Here is a 17,486-nt window from a genome sequence, read left to right as displayed (position 1 = left end):
GAGGTGGCTGGATTGCCTAAGCTTAGGAGTTCAAGACATGCTTGGGCAACATGGTGAAACCCCAACTCTACAAAAAATATAAAAACCAGACAGGTGTGGTAGCTTTGCCTTTAGTCCCAGCTACTTGGGTGGCTGAAGTGGGAGGATCGCTGGGCAGAGGATGCAGTAAGCCAAGATGGCTCCACTGCACTCCAGCCTGAGCAACAGAATGAGACACTGTCTCAAAATAAAAAAAAAAAAAAGAGAGCGAGAGAGAGAGACCCTGTCTCAAAAAAAAAAAAAAAAAAAAAAAGTATCTGAATACTTAAATGCTGATTCTAAATCTTGGTGTGAGTGAAAGAATTTGGAAGCTCTGCTTTCTTTTTGAAATATCTCTTCTTGGTCATTATGCCTTTCTTAAAGAAAAGCTTAAGGTAAAAATACATTACTAAAATTCAAATAAACATGTCCAAATGTATAAAATCCCTATAAACTCAGAATGGTTAGCAAATACAGTGGCAAAAGCTATCGAGTTTCTAGGAATTCACACTATTGGAGATTGCATGGGAAAGAGGAACCACAGTATTTTACAAAACTCATATAAACTCCATTTCTGTCTTTCTAATTTCTGACTTGAGGCAAGAAGAAACTACAGGCTTCATTCTAGTCTCACTGGGATTTACTTTCTCTCTTAGCTGGCAGCAAAAAAGTCCACTGTTATAATATAGGTATCCAGCTTATATTAACACGTATTTCAAAGAAGTCACCTGTGAAGCTTTTGGAAAATTCAGTTTGTTCTGGTGTGCTTGGATGGAGTCTAATTGTCTTTGGAAATTTAATTTTTTAATTTTTTTTTTTTTTTTAATAGAGACAGGGTCTCGCCATGTCGCCAAGGCAGGTCTTGAACTCCTGGGCTGAAGCAATCTGCCCACCTCGGCCTCCCATACTGCTAGGATTACAGGCATGAGTCATTGCACCTGGCCCAGGAAATTAGAAAAGAAAAATCTTTATCTATGTGGTTATTTGTTTTCCACTTACAGTAGGTGATATACTTGGTCAACTCATCGTTTCAAAAGATTTGGAAATACAGTGACCTTCTTACCTCTGTGCCTTGTCTCTAACCTGACCCCAATATGCTTTGTGCTCTCATTTAGATGAATAAAGAGGTTGGTGTATCCGACCTTTAGTTTATCATTTTTCACTTACAAATTATATCTCTAGCTCTAATAGGGATCTCCAAAGCTTTGGTTCCATTATCTTAATTGCTTTTTATTTTTTTTTGAGATGAAGTCTCGCTCTGTTGCCCAGGCTGGAATGCAGTGGTACAATCTCGGCTCACTGCTACCTCCAACTCCTGGGTTCAAGCAATTCTCCTGCCTCAGCCTCCAGCTGAGGACTACAGGCATAAGACTACAGAGTAGCTGAGGACAACAGAGTAGCTGGGACTACAGGCGTCCACACCACATCCAGCTAATTTATTTTTAGTAGAGATGGGGTTTCACCATGTTGGCCAGGCTGGTCTTGAACTCCTGACCAAATGATCCACCCACCTCAGCCTCTCAAAGTGCTGGGATTACAGATGTAAGCCACCACACCCTTAATTGCTTTTTTCTTTTTGAAACAAGGTCTTGCTCTATTGCCCAGGCTGGAGTGCAGTGCCATGATCTTGGCTCACTGCAACCTCCACCTCCCAGGTTCAAGCAATTCTCCTGCCTCAGCCTCCCAAGTAGCTGGGATTACAGGCACACACTACCACACTTGGCTAATTTATATATATATATATATATATTTTTTTTTAATTTAATTTTATTTTATTTTATTTTTTTTTTGAGACAGAGTTCCGCTTTTGTTACCCAGGCTGGAGTGCAATGGCGTGATCTCGGCTCACCGCAACCTCCGCCTCCTGGGTTCAGGCAATTCTCCTGCCTCAGCCTCCTGAGTAGCTGGGATTACAGGCACGTGCCACCATGCCCAGCTAATTTTTTGTATTTTTAGTAGAGATGGGGTTTCACCATGTTGACCAGGATGGTCTCGATCTCTTGACCTCGTGATCCACCCGCCTTGGCCTCTCAAAGTGCTGGGATTACAGGCGTGAGCCACCATGCCTGGCCCTTTTTTATTTTTTTTTTTTTTTTGAGACAGAGTCTTGTTCTGTTGCCAGGTGCCAGGCTGGAGTGCAGTGGTGCAATCTCGGCTCACTGCAATCTCCACCTCCTCGGTTCAAGCAATTCTCCTGCCTCAGACTCCCGAGTAGCTGGGACTACAGGCACGCACCACCACACCCAGCTAATTTTTATGTCTTTTTTTTAGTAGAGACGGGGTTTCACCATGTTGGCCAGGATGGTCAAGATCTCTTGACCTTGTGATCCGCCCACCTTGGCCTCCCAAAGTGTTGGGATTACAGGCATTAGCCACCATACCCGGCTGATTTTTATATTTTTAAGAGATGAGGTTTCACCATGTTGGCCACACTGGCCTCAAACTCCTGACCTCAAGTGATTCACCTGCCTCGACCTCCCAAAGTGCTGGGATTAGGTGTGAGCCACCGCACCCAACCCCTTAATTGCTTTTTATATACATTTATAATCACATATCCTCCTCTCATGTAAAATTCACATGTTTATAGTTATACTAATCCTTTTCTCTCAAAAGGTTCTTTCTTCCTAATTTTACTTTGTGAATGGCACCACAATTTTATCTAATCATTTAGGCTCAAAAACTTGGGACTTGACTTGATCCAGTCCTTTATCTAGTCATGCACAACCCAATTGAGTTTTCATTTGAAATGCACATAATCTATTCATTTGTCTTCATGTCTACTTCCACATCCTTCTATTCACATTTTATTCCAGTCCTATCATGTTCCAATCTTCTTAAACATAGCACATTCTTCCCCATGATCATGACCCTATTGCCAACTAAATCCATCTGCATGATTTTTATGTTCTTTAGGGGCACAATTTACACTGTATTTTATGCAGCAGTGCTCCTGGAAGTTTCATTTCACAGAGGACAATATGAATAGTGCCATGTAGAGTTGTAAAATCTGAAAATACTGTGATCATTTCCCATAAGCCAGGTGTTCTACTAAATTCATTTTATCCTCTTAACAATCTTACAAGGTATTATTACCCCTACCTTACAGATGAGGAACTTGAAGCTAAGAGTGGTTAATTAGTTGGTCCACATGTTAGTGAATGGCATATTTTGTGTTTAAAACTACCAGGCAAGCTTTCTCCTCAATAAATACACATGCCTTAGGATCCTTGCTAGTATTAGTCCTCCATCTCAAGATTTCCTTTCTCTTCCTCCTCTCTTCAAATCCTGTCTCCTTTCAAAGCCCAATTCCAATCCCACTTTCTCTCCAAAACATGTCTCATGTACCCCACTCAACGTCTTCCTCCTTTCTCTGAATGCCCCATCCCAATAGTCTACATGCTATCATTTTTTTAAAAACTACATTGCTTTATATTATCATCTCACTGTTTCTGTGTATATGTTGTGACTCCAAGCAGATTTTAAGTCTCTTCAGTGAAAAACCTGTATCTTCCAATTTGTGCTTCTCCTCTAATTCCTAGCATTGGACTTCTCATATACCAGATAGCTTAATAAATACTTACTAACTGCTGATTCCACAAATGAGCTAGTCAAACAGCTAGAGAGAAAAAAGCATTTTATACATTATTGTTTTTTCTTCTCCCTTTGCCAACCCTTGCCCCCACTGCCTGCCTTATCAAGCTAACACTTTCGCCAACTTTGGAAGTCCCTGTGTCATATATTTCTTTTAAGAAGCAACTTACAAATATATAAAGTACCATAAACTGTGCATTACTCTTGACTCAGTAATGCTACTTGGTAATATAACTTAAAGAAATAACCCAAAAAATAGGAGAAAAAAAATGGAAATGAGATAATAAGTGTTATTTAAAATTAAAAAAAGAAAACCCTCCAAACAAGCTAGATATTCAACCGTAGGGACATTTATTCAATAGACTATTTCAATCTTTAATTATTCCTATGTTGTACTGACAACATAGGAAAATGCTTATCAAGTAAAAATAGCTCAAAATAACAGATGTGAACACAAAAGGCAAAAAAAAATCAATATGATTTGTTACAGTGGTAGATTATGAATAGAATAAAACACTCTTCAGCTTCTAAGAAATGTGGAATGAATAGTTTGTAAAAATATAAACCTAAGATTATGTACTATTTTAAGTAGGGTAATACTTGAAACAATTGGCTTGGTAAAGTGCTTATTATGAAAAAGACAACTTTTAAGATTATAAACTTAAAATAAACAATGTTAAGATAATGGGTTAAGAAATCTAAGAGATAAACACTGTACAAATCTCATTAAATAAGTTGTTTTCTAGAAAAACATAAATTTCAATTTTTAAAATACATTTTTATCAAGCAAAAGTAAACTAAAAGTTAAAAAAGCACATAATTTCACCTGGAAAATACCACAAGTTTAATATAAGAGACCTTTTCAAAAACAATGCAGTTTAAAATGTTTTAGAATCATCAAGAATATTGCTCAGGTGTTGACATGCATGCCCTGATAATGAAAAGAAAACTGACCCTTTTTCAGCAATACCTAATTTTTCACATCAAAATCATATTTTTATATTACCTTACCCTTGCTAATAGTCCAGATTCTGCAACAGACTGCTCCTCTGGGACTGCCACCGGCTTACTCTGCTCAGTTGCAAAGGGCTGATCAGCTCCATTTTTATAGTTGTTTGATAAAGATATCTTTGGTTCTAACCACTCGATTGTCGTTCCTGATGAAGTAAGAGAAAACTTTCGCTGAAACTTGCTCATAATCTAGAAAGTTCAGCAGATGTGGATTTTATTTGACAATGTTGTTTCAAGCCTACAAGACTAAAAGCAATTCAACCAGTTAAGAGACCCTGCAAGACAGCCACTTATATTTCATTAGCATGAGTACCATGATTGGGTATTTTAAAACAGAGCAACTTGAAACTTGGTATCAGATACTATTTAAAAGAAATCAACCCCTGAATAGGACTGAATTCACTTCTTGGACAAGTCTGCAAATCACGAAGTATATTATCGACCTAACAGTTGATTTGCTGTCCTTGTCCTTCTACCGATTAAAAAGTATGCAATTAGCCTTAGGGAGTCACCACTACAGGAGGAATCTGGGATTGTGAAATAGTAAAATTAGTTTTATTTGGGATTGAGCTTTACTCTCAGCAACACTTTTCTAACCAATCAAAATAATCCCCTGGATCTAATTTAAGAATTGCAAATACATGTCCTTTTTTGAAATCATTTTTAAAAAGCCCCATATAACTTAAACTGAAAGACTCTTCTACTGAATAAATAATAACTGACCCAATGAAGACAGTGGTCACATTTGGAGACCTGTCATCTTCTCGGTTAATGATTCAAATGTCTCTTGTTACCCTCAACTAGTTTAACAAAGTGGATTCTATGCCTAATCAATAATGAAAAATGTTCCATTTGATTTCAGAGGCTGATCTAGGTTTCACAAAAGCTTGGTTATAGAGTGCTATAATAAGGGATGCTCAGACTACTGCTGCAGAAATACAGGAATAGGAAATGTAATGTCTTTTTTTTTTTTTGAAACACAGTCTCACTCTATTGCCGAGACTGTAGTGAAATGGCATGATCTCAGTTCACTGCAATCTCTGCCTCCCGGGATCAAGCAGTTCTCCTGCCTCAGCCTCCCAGTTGCTGGGACTACAGGTGCTTGCCACCATGCCCAGCTAATTTTTGTATTTTTAGTACAGATGGAGTTTCACCATGTTGGCCAGGCTGGTCTTGAACTCCTGACCTCAGGTGATCTGCCAGCCTTGGCCTCTCAAAGTGCTGGGATTATAGGCGTGAGCCACTATGAAATTTAGTATTTAATTAATCAAGTATTTATTGAGCATCTAATGTCTAGCACTGTGTTACTTGACGTACTTTTAAAAAATTAAGTAAGGCTGGCCAACCCAGAGAGACTCCATCTCTGTAAAAAATAAAAAGAATAAGGCATGGTGGCATGTGCTTGTAGTCCTAGTTACCTGGGGGGCAAAGCAAGACAATGGCATGAGCCAGGGAGGTTGACGCTGCAGTGGTCCATGATGGTGCCACTGCACTCCAGGCTAGGCAACAAAGTGAGAAAAAATAAAAAATATATTGTCTTAAAAAGAAACAAATAATTAAGTAGTACAAACTGGAAACAAACTATGTTTCATTTGACTGAGAATTATGATTACCAACATTAGAATTAACCCAAATTTCACAGCTAAGCATAACTCATCCAATGTTCAACACAGGGAAACAGTTAAGTAAATCAAAGTACATTTATCTCCTCAAAGGAATATAAATTCAGCCAATAAAAATTTTATCAATAGCATATAATTGGAAAATATTTTTGATATAAAGTGAAAAAAGATATAAACATATATTTTCTAATAACAACAGGGCAAAAGAAACAAAAACTAGGAAGAAAAAAGAGAAAACCTGGGAGGAAGAGTATACTAATATATCAACAGTGATGGTTTCTGGTTGATGGGACAATGCATGTTTTTTGTTTCTTCTTTTGACTCTACAATATTTTCTACAATGAGTATGTTGCTTTATAAGATGAGAAAATTTATATTGAACTACTTACAATTCAAGCCACAAATCCACGTTCACAACTCACGATTTAGGCTCTTCTATCTCTTTGGAATGCCTCTACCTCTACCTCTACCTCTCACTCCTAAACGCATCGGTCTTTGCAGCTTCTCTGTGGCTTTCTCAGACCTCTATCTATCAGAATTCTTCATCCTTTCAGCTATTCTCCCAGTTTGTTCCTTTTGGTAGTAGCACCCTACACATTATTTTATACTTACTTTGTAAATATATGTATATTTACATGTTTCTTCCCTAAGTGGACTATGAATTCTGTAAGAGGAAAATACGTAACTGATTGGGCTCTCTCAACAGTGCCCTGACCTACAACTACACTTGCCATTAAAAAGTTTGTTGGCAAGAATTGTTGAATTTAGGCACACAAGAGGATGAGGTCCATTCTATATCCATTTGACTAAGGGAAACTGTCTCTTGAGCAGAGACTCTACCTTTCTAAAGTATTTTTCTCTTATGAGTAAGGTGAATTAGTTAAATAAGAGAACAATGAGATGTAAGATATTAAGTTTCTACCATCACTAGCACTGTTAATTTACTGCTCACACAATGTGATGAGCATCTTATTTATACAAAGACTCATTTTTATAGTCCACTGCAGTAACATTTCCCTAGCACAATTAATTTCAACAAATACATATACTTTTTTTTTTTTTTTTAAATGAGTTCTCATTCTGTCACCCAGGCTGGAGAGCAGTGGTGGGATCATAGCTTACTGCAGCCTTGGACTCCTGGGTCCCAGGGATCCTCCCGCCTCAGCCTCCCAAGTAGCTGAGATTACAGGTATGAGCCACTACACCCAGCTATACATTATTTTTCAGACTGGAGTGACTGATAGACTTTTACATACATGAAAATAATGATGAAAAGTGGACTAAGCCAAAACTCAAAAAATAATGGCAAAATTTCTACTTTGGTCAACTGGATGAACAGATGGATAGCAATGCCACCAATTTTAACAGAAATATAGGAGATGCACATTTTGAGTTCAGTTTTTGACATGCTGAGCTTGAGGTCTCTTCAGGAATGATCAATGATATTTAGACATTAGTCCTAAAATCATTTTAGATTCACAAAAGAGCACAATCAAGAAGAATTTGTATAATATCAGCATGATAATTAAAAACCAATAGGCTCTGGTTTTCTTTTCCTTTTTTTAAATTAAGATTTTCTGAAATTAGAATTACAATAAATGCAGTCCCTTCCATGTGTTGGCCCTCAATGTGAAGCCCTACCTTTAATCGACAACTTACCTGAAGGCAATGAGCCCTTCTGATGTGATGCATGCTGTAACTGGAGAATATGAAAGCAGTCATTTAAGCAGTTCATAGTTGCCATGGAAGTAGCTTTGAGCATTAAGAGATCCTGGTCCAAGGAACTAAGATGGCCAGAAGTAGGAAGGCATTCAATTCCTCTAATTAAGTCTCTTTGTTGTCCTTCAGCATGAGACATCATCTAAGGAAAAAACAGTTCTGTGGGTCCTACTTATGATTTCTGTATAACACGTATACATACAGTTGCCATTTTAATTACCAGAGTCAACTTCTGAGCCATTTTTAAAGACGTATTAGGCCAGGCATGGTGTCTCATACCTGTAATCCCAGCATTTTGAGAGGCTGAGGTAAGATAACTGAGGAAGATAACTTCAGCCCAGGAGTTCAAGACCAGCCTAGACAACATAGCAAGATCCCATCTCTAAACAAAATTTAAAAAAATTAGCCAGGCATGATAGTACACGCCTGTAGTCCCAGCTACTTGGGAGGCTGAAGTGGGAGGATCACTTGAACCTTGGAGGTTGAGGCTGCAGTGAGCCATGATCACGCCACTGAACTGCAACCTGGGCGAAAGAGTAAAAACCTGTCTCAAAAACAAAAACAAAAACAAACAAACAAAAACATATTAGGCTTTTTAAAAGTTTGTTCGGCTATTTTCATTTAATGAACATTTAATGGTGCTTATCAATTGAGCACCATTGCTCAACTGATAAGGCAGCTGCAAGAAAATAAAAATAAAAATAAAAAAAGGCAAGGTGTTGATTAGAGAAAAGAAAAAAGAAAAAAAGATAAGGCAGCTGCAGTTTTTCTTTGGAAGCAACAAAACTTAAAATACCTGGCACTTTTTATTAAGAGTATTAAGCCATATTAAATTTATACATGTTATTAAAAAGAAAGATTCCAGAAGATCCTTAGGAGCAGAATCAAATACTTCATTCCAAAGTTAAATTAAGTTCTAGTCTGGGCTCTCAACAAGTTACTTCTTATACCTTTGGTCAGACTCAATTTGAATCTACTATGAGTGCATAATGGCTTAACTGCTTCCTCTTTCCTAACCAAACTTTCTGGTCCTGCTATGCTGATTTTAGACCAAGTACTGGATGCAAGCTTTTCAGTTTAAAAGATTTTAATACACTCTGCTCTTATTAGGAGCCTTGCCAGTTTTCCTAACATAGCCAATGGAGTAACAGTGATTAATGAGCAAGTCAAGTTTTTAGAGGAAAACTGAATTTATGATGCTTAATGACTTTCATGTAAGCACAAGGTTCTCCAACTGACCATCCTTTGGACACTAGTTTAAAATCACATATAAACTCTATATAGTGGACAGACTCTTTTAGCTTTCAGAGGCTCTGTTCCAGGTGATTTTTTTTTCTTTTTTTTGAGACAGGGTCTCACTGTTGCCCAGGCTGGAATGCAGTGGTGCAATCATGGTTCACTGCAGCCTTGACCTCCCAGGCTCTGGTGATCCTCAAACGTCAGTCTCCCAGGTAGCTGGAACTACAGGTAGCTGGAACTACAGGTGTGTGCCACCATGCCTGGCTAATTTTTAGTATTTTTTTTTAGTAGAAACAGGGTTCTACCATGATGCCCAAGCTGGTCTCCAACTCCTAGGCTCAAGAGATCCACCCACTGTGGCCTCCTGAAGTACTGGAATTACAGGTGTGAGCCACTGCACCCAGCCCAGGTGATTTTTAATACAGCTCATCAGGGGGTGAGTGAAAGAGGTGTGCAAAATGATCCTACTAAGCAAATCAGTGTGTCATATATGGAATAGTCCCTGAAAACGTGTACCATAGTTAAGGATCAAATATTCACCCTTTCCAGAAAAAAAGGTTTTAAGAGAACAAACTGTATGTAGGTATGATGGTATTTATTAATACATACACACTTATACATGCATATACAGTGTGCTGTGTGTGTGTGTAAATGTTTTTGTATACAAATTTAGGAGCCAACTCCCACTAATCCAAACTTATGAATAGGTAGAACCACTGTAATACAGTGTGGCAATATCTCCTAAACATAAGTAAACATCACTTATGATCCAACAATTACACTCTTAGCTACCTAACCAAGAGATATACATGCATATGTTCAGCAACTCATGTCCATCAACACCAGAATGGATAAAAATATTATGGCATAAGCATACAGTGAATATTACACATCAATGAAAAGAAACAGTTACACTGAACATCCTAAGTAAATCTCAAACACACAATGTGAGCTGAAAAGCAGCCATACCCCAAGGAGTACATACTACATAATTCCAGTTTTAGAACTATCAAAGGCCGGGCACAGTGGCTCACACCTATAATCCCAGCACTTTGGGAGGCCGAGGCAGATAGATCATAAAGTCAGGAGATCGAGACCATCCTGGCCAACATGGTGAAACCCTGTCTCTACTAAAAATACAAAAATTAGCCAGGCATTGTGGTGCATGCCTGTAATTTCAGCTACTCGGGACGCTGAGGCAGGAGAATCATTTGAACCAGGGAGTTGGAGGTTGCAGTCAGCCGAGATTGTGCCACTGCATTCCCGCCTGGCAGCAGAGAGAGACTCTGTCTCAAAAAAATAAAAAAGAAGTATCAAAAATAGGCAAAATAAATCTATGGTGTTAGAAGTCAGGATAGTGAGGAAAGGTGTTATGATGAAGCATAGAAATGACCTCTAGGGTGCTCATAACATTTAACTTCTTGATCCAGGAGGTGGTTATATAGAAATTACAAGAGGTACACTTCTGATTTGTGCTATAAGCCAATAAAAGTTTAACAAAGGAAAAAAATCTTAAGACATTCACAGTATAATCAGAAGTCACAATATAAAAACAATTGAAAGAGAAAATAGTATGCTTCCTTGTGTAAAAGGCCCAAATCAGCCACCTGCTAGTACTGGTGTTAGAAGTGGTCTAAGAAAGTAATGTTCTTGGCTAGAAAAAAAAAAATTTAAAATATAATTGTATCTTTGGAGGCCAAGGTCACTTGAGTTCAAGACCATCCTGGGAACATAGCAAGACCTCATCTCTAAAAAAAAAAAAAAAAAAAAAAACCCAACCCACAAAAAAATGTAAAAATAATCTGGGTGTGGTGGCATGTGCCTGTAATCCCAGCTAATTGGAAGGCTGAGGTGGGAGGACTGCTTGAGCTCAAGAGTTCAAGGCTGCAATGAGCTATGCATGCCAGCCTGGCAACAATGAGACACTGTCTCTCAAAAAAAGTACATATATGATATGGTTTGCCTGCATCCCCACCCAAATCTCTTCTTGAATTTCCATGTGTTGTGAGAGAGACCCAGTGGGAGGTAACTGAATCATGGGGGCAGGTCTTTCCCATGCTGTTTTCATGATAGCAAATAAGTCTCATAAGATCTGATGGTTTTATAAAGAGGAGTTCTCTTGCACAAGTTCTATCTCTTTGCCTGCTGCCATCCATGTAAGACATGACTTGCTCCTCCTTACTTTCTGCTATGATTGTGAGGCCTCCCCAGCCATGTGGACCTGTAAGTCCATCAAACCTCTTTTTTGGTATAAATTACCCAGTCTCAAGTATGTCTTTATCAGAAGCATGAATATGAACTAATACAGTAAATTAGACTGGGAGTGGGGAGCTGCTGAAAAGATACCTGAAAACGTGGAATTGACTTTGGAACTGGGTAACAGGCAGAGGTTCGGGCAGTTTGGAGGGCTCAGAAGAAGATAGGAAAATGTGGGAAATTTTGGAACTCCACAGAGACTTGTTGAATGACTTTGCCCAAAATGCTGACAGCAACATAGACAATAAAGTCCAGGCTGAGGTGATCTCATATGGAAATAGGAACCTGCTGGGAACTGGAGTCACCTTTGACTCTTGTTATGTTTTAGCAAAGAAACTGGTGGCATTTCTTTAAACTTGAGAGAGATGATTTAGAGTATCCGGTGGAAGAAATTTCCAAGCAGCAAAGCATTCAAGAGGTGACTTGGGTGTTGTTAAAGGCATTCAGTTTCATATGGGAAGCAGAGCATAAAAGTTCAGAAAATTTGCAGCCCGATGATGCAATAGAAAAGAAAATCCTATTTTCTGAACAGAAATTCAAGCTGCATGCAGAAATTTGCATAAGTAATGAGGAGCCGAATGCTAATCCCCAAGACCATGGAGAAAATGTCTCCAGAGCATGTCAGAGGTCTTCATGGCAACCCCCAGAGGCCTAGGAGGAAAAAGTGGTTTCATGGGCCGGGCCCAGGGTCCCCATGCTGTGTGCAGCTTAGAGACTTGTGCCCTGTGTCCCAGCTGCTCCAGTCATGGCTGAAAGGGGCCAACATAGAGCTTGGCTGTGGCTTCAGGGGCTTCAGGTGCCTCAGGCCTTGGCAGCTTCCACGTGGTGTTGAGCCTGCTAGTGCACAGAAGTCAAGAATTGGAGTTTGGGAAGCTCCACTTAGATTTCAGACGATGCCCAGGCAGAGGTTTGCTGCAGGGGCGGGGCTGTTATGGAGAACCTCTGCTGGGGCAGTGCAGAAGGGAAATGTGGGTGGGGTCAGAGTCCCTACACAGAGTCCCTACTGGGCCACCACCTAGTGGAGCTGTGAGAAGAGGGCCACCATCCTCCAGACCTCAGAATAGTAGATCCACTGACAGCTTGCACCATGTGCCTGGAAAAGACACAGACGCTCAGTACCAGACCATGAAAGCAGCTGGGAGGGAGGATGTGCCCTGCAAAGCCACAGGGGCAGAGCTGCCCAAGACCATGGGAACTGACCTCTTGCATCAGTGAGATGTGAGACATGGATGTGAGACCTGGATGTGAGACATGGAGTCAAAGGGGATCATTTGGCGGCTTTAAGATTTGACTGCCCTACTAGATGTTGGACTTGCAGGGGGCCTGTAGCTCCTTCATTTTGGCCAATTTCTCCTATTTGGAATGGCTGTATTTATCTATTGCCTGAACACCCACTGTAACTAGGAAGTAAATAACTTGCTTTTGATTTTACAGGCTCATAGGCAGAAGGGACTTGCCTTGTCTTAGATGAGTCTTTGGACTGTGGACTTCTGAGTTAATGCTGAAATAAGTTAAGACTTTGGGAGACTGCTGGGAAGGCATGATTGGTTTTGAAATGTAAGGACATGAGATTTGGGAGGGGCCAGGGATGGAATGATATGGTTTGGCTTTGTCCCCACCCAAATCTCATCTTGAATTCCCACATGTTATAGGAGGGACCCAGTGGGAGGTAACTGAATCATGGGGGCAGGTCTTTCCTGTGCTGTTCTTGTGATAGTGAATAAGTCTTATGGATCAGATCATTTTATAAAGAGGAGTTCCCCTGCACAAGTTCTGTCTCTTTCCCTGCTGCCATCCATGTAAGATGTGACTTGCTCCTCCTTGCCTTCTGCCATGATTGTGAGGCCTCCCCAGCCATGTGGAACTGTAAGTCCACTAAACCTCTTTTTCTGTATAAATTACCCAGTCTCGGGTATGTCTTTATCAGCAGCATGAATATGGACTAATACTATATATATATAAAGTGTATGTATGTATATACATATTCACACATACACACGCACATGCTTTAAAGCCAATTCTGCAAGTTATATAGTAAGATATATACCTATAGTAAGATATATATATAGTATATATAGTGTGTGTATATGTGTGTGTGCATATATATATGACTTACAGAGTCTACTTTAAAATAAAGTATATAATTATAGCATAAATGTTAAAAGTTGGTAATGGCTCTCTCCAAAGCTAATTAGCTGATCAAATATATTCAAAGAAATGGAAAAGTGATTTGTGAAACTGTTTTAGCGATTGTTCCTTGACACTATAAAACCAGTTTCTTTAAAAAAGAAAACTTCAAGAAAGCTGAAAACTTGGTGCACCTACGTTTTGTAGCTAGCAATGGCAATCATAGTGATAGGAGGATATCATTCAGGTGACACACAGTTTGTCTGAAAACCGAATTAGAATTGTGATTTTAATCATCTGTGTTTTAAGTTTCTGTCTCACTTACTAGACTGGTCATTTGAGCTACTCCTAGGGTATAGCATAGTACCAGCATGAAGCATGCACTGAAAAGGAAGGGAACTGATAAGTAGTACTAATAAGAAATGGTAAATAGGAAACAGATAATTTTAATAAAGTAAAGCTTTTGTAATAAATTCATTTCTAAGTACAATATGATACTACTCACAAGAATTAACTGCTTTTACCAACTGCTACCTAATCTAATGCTAAACTTACTCACAGATTTGATTAAAATGTTCCTTTCAAACTCAGAACAATTTATATCTTTGTAACACAACCTCCTGGAACTGGATAATTCTGGTACAGTAATTCTCAAAGTGTGCTCTGCAGAGACCCCCGTGAGACTCCTTTCAGAGAGTCTGTGAAGTCAAACTATTTTTATAATAATTCAAATAAATTGCCAAGCTACAAAGTCAAGAGAAATGTGGAAAAAATAAATAAAAATAGAAAAATAAAAGAAAAAAAAGAAGTTATTTGCCTTTTTCACTGTGGTAACATCTGCATTAATGGTGTAAAAGCAATGGTGGGTAAAACTGCTAGAACATTAGTAAAAAGGAAAAGGCAGTGACACCAAACCCACTAGTGGTCACTGTATTCTTTACCTGCCATGTACTCACAGGAAGAAAAAAAGCCAATTTACTTAAGAATGTCCTTGTAAAAGCAGTAAAAATCATTAAATTTACTACATCTTGACTTGAGTACACAATTTTAAAAATCTCTATATAAAAAGTGGGAAGTACATAAAAAGCATTTCTGTCACATACCAACACACAGAGGTTGCCTGGGGAAAAGCATTTGTATGACCGACTTGTAAGCTGAACTATTTTTTTTTTTTTCACAGATTACCATTCTGATGTGAAAGAATGACAGAAACTATGGAGATTCATGTTTGGGGAATGAGGTAGACATTTTCTCAAGATTGAATAAAATGAGCCTATCAATTAAAGAAACGACTGTATTTGTTACCAATTACAAAATTTGAGCTTTAAAATGAAAATGAGTATTTCGGACAACCTTATCTGGTATATCTGACAGCTTCCCAATACTTTTTCGATGACACAAGGGATGTTAATATATGTGAATTTTAGAAATTGTATAATAATAAAATGGATCAATATTTGCAAGATCTGCATAACTCTGTAAACTAATGTCTCTGAAACGACTAATGAATGCATAGTGTTACAAAATCATGGAGGGGTTAAAGATCCATTCAAAGTGCAGGATAGACCAATGGATTTTCATGTAACAAAATACAAAAAGTTCACTGATATGTATTAGATTCCACTCTGCATCTAACATTTAAGAAACTATCAGTTGTCAAGTTTTGGTATAGTACCAAAGAATAGCCACAATTAGCTAAAAATGCTATTACAATGTTCCTCTTTTTTCCAAACACATTATCTGTAAATGGCCAAATTTTCATCATGTAGTCCAACCAAAACAACATACTACAGCAGATTGAATACAGAAACTGATATAAGAATTCCACTGTGTTCTCTAAGGCCAGACATTGAAGGAACTGCAAAAATGTAAAACAACCTACTCTTATCCATAATGATTTTGTTTTGGAAAAGATAACTTTGACATAAAAATGTTATTTATGCTAACATGTAGTTTGTTTATTATTTTTTTAAAAATTAACAAGTTACTTTAACTCCTGTTTTAATTTCTAATAAGGTAAATATTAATAATATCAGTATTTAACCCACTTAAAACAAAAGCTGGCCAGGCATGTTGGCTCACACCTGTAATCCCAGCACTTTGGGAGGCCGAGGCAGGTGGATCACTTGAGGTTAGGAGTTCAAGACTGGTCTGGCCAATGTGGTGAAACCTCATCTCTACTAAAAATACAAAAATTAACCAGGCGTAGCGACGGGTGCCTGCAATCCCACTTACTTGGGAGGCTGAGGCAGGAGAATCGCTTGAGTCCAGGAGGCGGAGGTTGTAGTGAGCCGATATCAGGCCACTGCACTCCAGCCTGAGCAACAAGAGCAAAACTCCATCTCTAAATAAATAAATAGACTAGAAAACAATATGCCTCCAGAGACTAGGTTTTAATGACTTTATATCAGCAATAAACTAAAATTTAAAGGAAAAACTGGTTCTGGAGGTATTTGTTTAATATTTGTCTGGAGGATAAAAAATAATATAAACATTCCAAAAGGACTGTTTTCTCAGAAACAAAATTATTCCACTGGAATATAGGAATGTTCCTAATGTAGTTATAATCTTATAGTTTGACTTAATCTTACAGTTTGTTGGGTTCTTAAATGCAAAAATACTAACCTAATGAAGACACAGATACTCAGCTAATACATTTTTTTTTGGCATGTGTGGGGGTGAAGGAGTGGCAGTGACACAGGGACTGCCAAACCATGGTTACCACCCAAACCCTAGAGTAATTACTAGAGCCATAATTCAAGGAGAGACTGACATTAAACTATGCCAATTCTGTAAATTAATGCTGGAACCTTCCCGAAGAGGTAGTTGTGAAACAGGGACTCATTCTTTCCACTCTCAAGTGCCAGTTATATGTTAAATATTGACATGACAACTTCAACTATGCACTTTTTGCTTGTTTCTAACTTTCTACCGAAGTATACGGACATACAGGGTACAGACAGCTACACATCACAAGTATATGGGCTTAATGAATTTTGATGAACTAAACACACAAGGTAACCAACACTCAGACCAAGAAACAGAACATTACCAGCATCCCAGAAGCCCCCCTCAAACTCCCATCACTAGCCATGATTGAAAAGCTCCAAGAATTTCGTGGCTGCTTAGTTTTTAAGGGTTAAATAATACATTATGACATAAGGCTGCCCCTAAATGCTTTTCTTTATTCTGTGTCTTGGATCTTAATCATGTTTAATGTTTCCTTCTCTTCCACTCTAGATAAAGGTAGAAGTATCTTGGTTTCCTCAAAAGACAAACACTGGCTGCTCACATTAGCTCATGCCTGTAATCCCAGCACTCTGGGAGGCCAAGGCGTGTGGATTATCTGAGGTCAGGAGTTTGAGATGAGCCTGGCCAACATGGCAAAACCCTGTCTCTACTAAAAATACAAAAATTAGCCAGGCGTACTGGCAGATGCCTGTTGTCCCAGCTACTTGGGAGGCTGAAGTGAGAGGATCACTTGAACCCGGGAGGCAGAGGCTACAGTGAGCCGAGGTCGCGCCACTGCACTCTAGCCTGGGTAACAGAGCAAGACTCTGTCTCCAAAAAAAAAAAGACGAACACTGACATTTGTCTATAAATGGAATACCATTGTCATGAATACTAAAAATACAGAGTTTTATGAAAAAGGGTCTTTTGTAACCATAATTTGTTTACATAACAGGATTAGAAAGTGAATCAAAAGCAATTGTCTGTGTATCTCAAGCATGTTACTTCATCTTGCCGCATCAATTTCTTCATCTATAAATACAACCCAAAATACCTTGACAGTTACATTCTCCTAACCTCCTACTTTGAATCATTTGGGTGTGATTTATGATATTGTTTTCACCAATTCATATAGATATCTATAAGCCCTACCAAATTTAATTCAGCAAGCAA

The 17,486-nt window shown here is 38.6% G+C and overlaps 1 protein-coding gene across 1 annotated transcript in view; it reads right to left on the bottom strand.

The window, feature by feature from the left end:
• The window catches only part of OSBPL11 (oxysterol binding protein like 11), an 88,262-nt gene that overhangs the window by 36,232 nt on the left and 34,544 nt on the right, over nucleotides 1–17,486 (bottom strand). The window contains exons 6-7 of the mRNA XM_064362120.1: nucleotides 7,902–8,103; nucleotides 4,621–4,766 (exon numbers count right to left, since the gene is read on the bottom strand). Coding sequence (XP_064218190.1) covers nucleotides 4,621–4,766; nucleotides 7,902–8,103 — 348 coding nt within the window. The remainder of the gene's footprint in view (nucleotides 1–4,620; nucleotides 4,767–7,901; nucleotides 8,104–17,486) is intronic.

Source organism: Aotus nancymaae, unplaced genomic scaffold (genome assembly GCF_030222135.1).
Source record: "Aotus nancymaae isolate 86718 unplaced genomic scaffold, 86718_ANA_hifiasm-v0.15.2.pri h1tg000046l, whole genome shotgun sequence".
In the NCBI taxonomy this organism is placed as follows: domain Eukaryota; kingdom Metazoa; phylum Chordata; class Mammalia; order Primates; family Aotidae; genus Aotus; species Aotus nancymaae.
Note: the sequence above shows the minus strand (reverse complement) of the source record. Positions and strands in the feature narration are given on the sequence as shown.